The sequence below is a fragment of the Gekko japonicus genome, unplaced genomic scaffold (genome assembly GCF_001447785.1).
Source record: "Gekko japonicus isolate JY-2015 unplaced genomic scaffold, Gekko_japonicus_V1.1 scaffold2, whole genome shotgun sequence".
Taxonomy (NCBI): domain Eukaryota; kingdom Metazoa; phylum Chordata; class Lepidosauria; order Squamata; family Gekkonidae; genus Gekko; species Gekko japonicus.
Genome location: NW_015175358.1, coordinates 4,583,642 through 4,591,070, shown reverse-complemented (window position 1 = coordinate 4,591,070; position 7,429 = coordinate 4,583,642). Strand labels below are relative to the sequence as shown.

Below are 7,429 nucleotides of genomic sequence, written 5' to 3'. Positions count from 1 at the left end.
CTGGGATTTCCATTGAACCAGGCTTCATCTTTCTGGGCTTGTCCAAGTTGAGTAAACTAGCCCTTGTTCCTTCATTCCTATAATTTGATCATATAAGCAGCTTGCTATTACCCTTTGTTCTGCAAATACCCTCCAGCTTGGTGTAGTGGTTAAGAGTGGCGGACAATAATCTGGGTTTGATTCCCCACTCCTCCACATGAAGCCAGCTGGGTGACCTTGGGTCAGTCACAGTTCTGTCAGAACTCTCTCAGCCCCACCTACCTCACAGGGTGTCTGTTGTGAGGAGAGGAAGGGAAGGCGATTGTAAGCCACTCTGAGACTCCTTTGGGTAGTGAAGAGTGGGCTATAATACCAACTCTCCTCGTCCTCCTGTTGCTGAATACACCCAGATGAGGAATGGCCATACCTTTCTGAATTTGGCAGAACAAGCCAGGTTCCTCACAGGTGAAGGGGTAGAAGTTATTGCCAACAGAATGAAGGCTGACAGGTCATGGCAACAGTGGAGAGTGACCAGTCTAGACATATAGTTGCATTGTGCATAGAAGTCTGATAATGCTTCTGAGCTGCTTAGTGTTACTGGTCCTTGGATAGTCAAATGGTGGTGGTGAGTACATTTTGTTGGTACAGACAGGAGGTATTTTCAATCAGGAATGCTTTTAGAAGATGAGGCATTGTTTATTTAGAAGACTTATATCCTGCATTTCTGCCATTAAAATGGCACACATGGTTGTCCACAGCATGTTTAAAACATTATGCAATTGTAATACAAGTTAAAAAATAAAATAAAAGAATCCAACACCAGCAGCTTGAAGCAGAATAAAAGAAAACCTAAAAACAGCAATAACACTTTGAAATAATAAAAGCTGCAGATATTGTCACAAGCAAACCAAAGAATTACACCTGGGATGCCTGAAGGTGGTTACTGTTGGTAGTTTGTGAATTGACTCTTAAACCTAATTGATGTCTTGTTTCCTTGGGAAATCTCTTTCTCTCTTCAACCTTCTTATGTCTTCTTGTTTCTCAGGTCAGCTGTTGTTAGTTTTTCCTTTTTATTTTTCTTAGAGATACTTATTTTTCTTTTTCTCAGCTACGACAAAACATAAAGAATGGTTTACTGAATGGTCTGGGAGCTCATGATGCAGTAGCATTGTTGCAACTAAATAAGTGGAGACCCTATCATTTCCTGGATGGGAAAGCAGTATGCTACTTAGAGTTTTCTGAAGTGTAACAGCAGTATATAAACATAATATAATAAATACAATGATATAGTCAGTGCCTGAGTAAGCAAGGTGTTCCCTGGTTAAAGTAGCAGCAAGTAATGTTCCTTTCTTTTTGTCCTGTGTTCATCAGGGTTGTTGAAAATAAGATATATTTTGCTGGACAATGGAAAATGGATTCAGATTTTCAGAAAGTTGGGGAAGGTTGGTGTGCTGGATACTTAACTGTGTAGTTTCAAGCTACTGATTAATACCTTTCCATATACTTCACAGGCCCATGGGATAAGTTTTTAAACATTCTTGGTCATCTGAGAATAAAGCATCATTGTTGTCTTTATCCTGTATAAAGAAAAGCCATTATTTGTAAATATAGCGGTGCTTTCTGCAGTCCCATTTAGGCCCTAGTCTCAAAAGAATAGTTACACTAGTCTCTCTCAACAAAACCAGCAAATAATCATGTGGTCACTCCAGAACTTACAAACATTTTATGGTGCTTGCTTATATTACTGTTATATATTTGTGAATCTTTAATTTTGCCTATTTTATTTACATTTCTTTACATCTTGCTTTTCCTCCTCAATTGGGACACTAAGTGGCTTACAACATTGCTTTCCCCTCCTCCATTTTATCCTTACAACAACCACCCTATGAGGTACATTAGGTAGCGAGAAAGTGTCTGGTCCAAGGTGACTCCAGCAAGCTTCTGTGGCAGAGTGGGGATTTGAACCTGATTTTCCCCGATCCTAGCCTGATACTAACTGCTACATCATACTGGTATGTTACTGAGGAACTCTTGGCTGGTGGAAGCTCTTACTTTTTGAATAATATTTGTAAATGGACTTTTTGTGTGACTGAGGCCTAGATTTTCAAGGAGGACATTATATAAAAATATTCCTCAAGCAGACCTTGTGTGAGCCTTCTGTTTTGTGTTTTGCAGAAATATACACCCTGAAATTGATGATAATGAAAATACAGAAGAAAGAAAAACAGGTTGGTGATCTTTTTCTTCTCCCACTGAATCATTAATTCAAACATTGCCTGCGTGGTTGAGCAGTCCAGTTCTAATGTCTCCACTTGGATCTGAAGAGATTGGGCTCTGTTTTGCCATGAGAGGAAGGAGAATTTCCTTAACAATGTTTGTTTCTGGGAGAAGCAGAATTCCCAAGGATCTTTGTATAAATACTACCCTTAGCTGTAATCCCACCATAGCTTCCCAGGATGCTATTTGAATAATAGTGGAGTTAGCACTAAATAAACAATTACTGAAGCATGAATGGCAGATTATAGAGAGCTACTTCAAGCCAAAAACACTCAGTCGATGAGGAAAAAAGACTGGGCTATTAATAAGGATCCAAAGATTACTTTAGCCTTGGCAATATTCTTCTTGGTGCTGCTTACATTGAGGGAGAAGATGTCTTTTTAATGATGGGACTAAGAATAAAATTTAGGAATAATAATAAAACAGGGCTAATTTTAAGTCTAGAAATAAAGTTGATTAAATTACATAAATAATGTAATAATTTAGCCTGGACTGATTTGATACCTTTGGTCAAATGTTGGTTTGAATTTCCCGCCACGGAGCCCATTGGTCAGCTAGGGTGGGGAACTAGGATCCGAGGTCCTATTGTCCTGAGGAGCCAAGCTCCAGTCTTTCCTGCGGGCGCCTTGTGGCGGACCGCATACATAACACCCCTCCCCCCATAGTTCAGACACAATCTGGGTGATATAGTCTTTCAAATAAGCAGGGGGTTTGCGCTCTCGTGTAGAGCGCCTGGGGCCCGGCGAAAGAGCCGGTGTGTGGGTCGGTGTGGAGCTCCCCTGGTCCGGTAGTCCTGGGGGGCACGGCTGTTGCGGCTGCTGCTGCTGCGGCGCCAGTGGCTGCGGTGGCGGCTGCGTTTCTTCTGGGAATGGCCCCTCTTCCTTGCTCGGGGCTTCCGCTGTGCGATTGGGGTCTTGTGGGGCCGCCTCCTCCCTGCTTGTGTCCTCTGGGTTGGGCGACGGGGGGGGGTTCATTTCCCCCATGGCCAGCCGCCGTCGGAGCTGGTCGATGTGCCTTTCCAGTGGCCTTCCATCATTAGTTGTTACCTCGTATGAAGCTGGGCCTTTTACCTTGGTGACGCGGCCCTCCATCCAGGGGGCGCCGTTCCCGTAGTTCCGAAAGTAGACGGTGTCCCCAGGAGAGAACCCCCGAGGGCCTCCCGCTGCTCTACCGCCCTTCTGGTATCCAGTGCTCGGTCTGGGTGCAGGCGGTCAAGCAGCATCGTTGGCCGGCGGCCCATCAGGAGCTCCGCCGGGCTGTGGCCGGTGCCAGGATTGGGGGGCGTCCTCTGGGTTAAGAGAAAGCGGGCCAAGCGGAACTCCCAATCTCCTTCTGTGATCTAGCTTAGGGCCTCCTTGGCCGTCTGCACCATGCGCTCTGCCTGTCCATTGGTAGCGGGGTGAAACAGCGCTGATCGGATGTGCCGGATCAGGTTTTTCCGGAGGAATTCCTGGAACTGCCCCGACGTGAAGGCGGTCCCGTTGTCGGAAACGATGGTGTTCGGCAGGCCGTGCGTGGCGAAAATCTGGTGGAGGGAGCGGATCACCGCCTTGGTCGAGGTGGTGGAGACGGGGCTGATCTCCAGCCACTTGGAATATGAGTCCACCGTCACCAGGAACAGTAGGCCCTGGAATGGTCCGGCGAAATCCACGTGTAGCCAGGACCAGGGCTTGCGGGTTGACTCCCATGCTTGCGTTGGCGCCCTCGGTGGGTTGGGCCGGACCTCCTGGCAGGGGTGACATCTCTGGACCCAGGACTCAATCTCCGCATCTATCCCTGGCCACCATACATAGCTCCGAGCCAGAGCCTTCATCCTCACGATCCCTGGGTGGGCCTCGTGGAGGGCTTCCAGGAGGGCACTGGGGACCACCACGCGGTCCCCCCACAGAAGGCACCCCTTCAGCGCCGACAGCTCATCTTTCCGGGTACTGAAGGGTGCGAAGTCAGCTCCCGGGAACGATACAGGCCACCCCCTCACCACCCAGCCCAAGACACGGGCAAGGAGGGGGTCGCAGGACGTCTTGGCAGCGATGTCGGAGGCGTGCAGGGGGGGCTCCGGGAGGTCTTCGATAGTGTTTTTGAGGGGGCAGTATGTCAGCAAGCTGCCATGGTGTTCTGTGTAACTTCTGGTTGTACATATGTGATCCCTGTCCCTGCCAGCTGGCCTATGTGTTTTCCCTGCTGTAATGCCAAAGTAAAACAACTGGAGGATGTGAGGGGGAGAGTATGCTTCGCTGCTGGCTTCTTACTTATCAAGCCTGTGAACTGCACCTGTGTTATGTCTACTGTTCGCCTGGTTCCCAGGACCTGAGCAAGCAACCGTTTTCTCCTGCCCGCCAGCGGGAACGTTATCCATTGGTTGTGTATCTAACTTGCCCCCTCGCCACGACAAGGCAGTGATCAAACGAGTCGATCATTAAAGAAAAGGAAAAACCTGGGTTGCAAGAGTTAATGAGTTATTTCTCGATGCTTGGGGATCCAACAAAGAGTTAATAAGTTAATTAGTGAGGAAAAATTTCTAACGAGGTTGAAAATAAAGGCAAGCTAGAATGAGCCCCTCTCTTCCTCTGTGTAGGATATGCTGCTGCTTTTGATATGCTGGTGCAGTTCACTAAACGAGTATGCCCACAAGATTGATGAATCAGTGGCCGTTGTCTTTCCTGTGTGCACGGGGCAACCCGACTGTGGCCCATGTGATAAAGGGAAGGAGTTTGTTTTAATATATGGAAGCTTCAGTTCATGGGTGAAATATGTTAGGTGGCATGGAACAAACCAATCTGCTGCACGTTGATTTGTGCCCTGACTGCTATTAATGGGATTCTATTTTAACTGAGCTTTTTAGAAAAGGAATAAATCTGCCCTTCTAAGCCTGTGCTGAAACAAAGTCTTAAAGCAACATTAGCTAACTTTCCCTAGGGTTTGGTTTTAACACCCATGTAACTAAGGGAAAGGAGTTTAGTTCAGGCCTGCTCATCTGGTGCTCCTGTGTTGCATCCAAACTAAATTTTCCACTAATGGACAGCATCCCATCAGAACTTTCATGCCTCCTCCCCTCCTACAGCAGCTCACTGATCTCCCCAAAATGCTGCTAGGAGTGGCATGAGAGATGGGGCAGGAGGTGTAGTAGAGTAGGAGAGTTTGCAGAAATTATACCACCCCTTCTGTTAGGGGAAAATTTAATCTGGATCCAACCTCCTTCTAAAGGGACTTTTCCATATTAATCACAGAGTTGGAAGGGACCTCCAGGGACATCTAGTCCAAGCCCCTGCACAATGCAGGGAATTCACAAATACCCCCCCCCCCCAGTGACTGCTGTTCCATGCCCTGAAGATGGCAAAAACCTTCCAGGATCCCTGCCAAAAATGGCCTGGAGAAAAATTGCTTCCTGGCTATCAGCATTTCCCTGGGCGTGTAAGAAAGGGCCATGAGAACTAAGCACTGTTGCAACCCTTCCTGCCCTCCCTCTCATAATCTGCCTAAGTTCACAGAATCAGCATTGGCCATGTAGCCTCTGTTTAAAAGCCTCCATAGAAGGAGAGCCAACCACCTCCCGAGGAAGCCTGAATGAGTTATTTTAGAGATCAGAGTACACGTAACAATTTCCTAGTTAGCCGCCTTCTTTTTGGTTCTTCTGGGAAGGCCACCTTTCCATGCCCCTTTCCTATTTTATTTTACATGCCAATTTTGAAATTTCATGTGCTCATGCAGGTCTGGAAGGTGTCTTAGTTAGGAGGAAAATATGCAGTAGTGGAGGTTTAGTAAAAATCTTTAGGGTCAAATGATATCTTAGTGTCATATCTGTAAACACAGCAAATTGAGTAGATAGGTCAGAAAAAAGGCATTTTTCTTAGGAATAAAATATAGGAATCACAGTATGTTATTTGGGCAGTGTCCTGTATTCACCGTTGGAATCCAATAGAGACTGACACAATCTGTATGCCGGCTCACTTGCTGTTTATATGGTAATAGGAGACTACAACATCTTCTCCTAAAATAAACAATATCATTTATTTTTCTCCTAAGTCCTGTACCTTACACAAACTCAGCTTTACTACAGTTTGATGGAACCAGTATGATGGCTGTATTGATAAACCTAGATTTTTCTGCTAAAGATACTGAAATTTTGCTGCCAGAATAAATGATGCATTTGCATACAGGACTCCACAAGCGCAGTTGCCAATAGCGACCATATCTTTGATTCTGGTAACTGCTTGCCTCTAACCCAGTATGAAGTGAGAGATGTCGCCCCTTCTCAGTGTTCTTTCCATACCACAGAGAACTTGGAAGGTGGCTTTCCATTTGCATTGGGCAGGGGGGGAGGGAGAGAGGGAGACAAACCCTGCTTCTCCCCCTCGCCCTGCCCCAGGCCCATGGCTTGCCCAGAAGACTGTGATACACTTAGAGGACTCTGGAAGGGTCTTATTTCCGGCATTGTGCTAGTCTTCAGAGGTACTTAGAAGCAGCGAGAAGTCTCACTGTTTCTGAGTGTGCTTTCTTATACTGAGTGTGGTCAGAGATGAGACCTCCCCCCCCCCAAGATGGAAATTAGGGTAGGGGCAAGATCCATCTCTGATCTTGTGCTGAACTTTAGAAAGGTCTGAAAGCAGCCAAAGATCTTAGAGCTTCCAAGAGCTCCTAAAGTTCAGTGTCCAGTCAGAGATGGGATTCTGTGTGCCAGAAGACTTGGGAGAGGAGGCAGGTTTAGTGGTTTCTGTGAATAATGACTAACTAAGGTCAACCAAAATCTCTAGAGACCTATATTTGCATATCATTTATTTAGCATAGTTCTGTATCCAGAATTCAGAGGATTTTGAATTACTTTGTGCACAGACTGGTGGAATGTAAAGGTAGAAAACTGGAGCCGTGATAAGGAGTAGTCATAGTTCATTACTTAGAGCACATGCTTTGCACATATGGGTCCTGGATTTAGTTCCTGATAACTTTCACTTGACAGGATCTTGAGTAAGAAAGCTGCTCGTAGATATAGCAGGCGGGTGTCTTGGGCTCTCAGCATCTCTGCTTCGCCTTGGTTCAAACTTGCATTCCCAAGTTGGCAGAGAAGCAAGTGTCTGGTGTTCAAAACGTTTACATTCCAAACCTGCTGGAAGCAATGATCCCCCCACCCCCCCAGTCTGGAATTTCTTCTTAATACAGACTACCACCATTAAGAGAA

The 7,429-nt window shown here is 46.3% G+C and overlaps 1 protein-coding gene across 1 annotated transcript in view; it reads left to right on the top strand.

Annotated features, from left to right (window-relative positions):
• The first annotated feature begins 2,158 nt into the window (after nucleotides 1-2,158).
• CHD6 (chromodomain helicase DNA binding protein 6) overlaps nucleotides 2,159-7,429 on the top strand; it is a 94,654-nt gene continuing 89,383 nt past the window's right edge. The window contains exon 1 of the mRNA XM_015425280.1: nucleotides 2,159-2,207. Within this exon, the coding sequence (XP_015280766.1) occupies nucleotides 2,181-2,207 (27 nt within the window). The 5' untranslated portion in view covers nucleotides 2,159-2,180. The remainder of the gene's footprint in view (nucleotides 2,208-7,429) is intronic.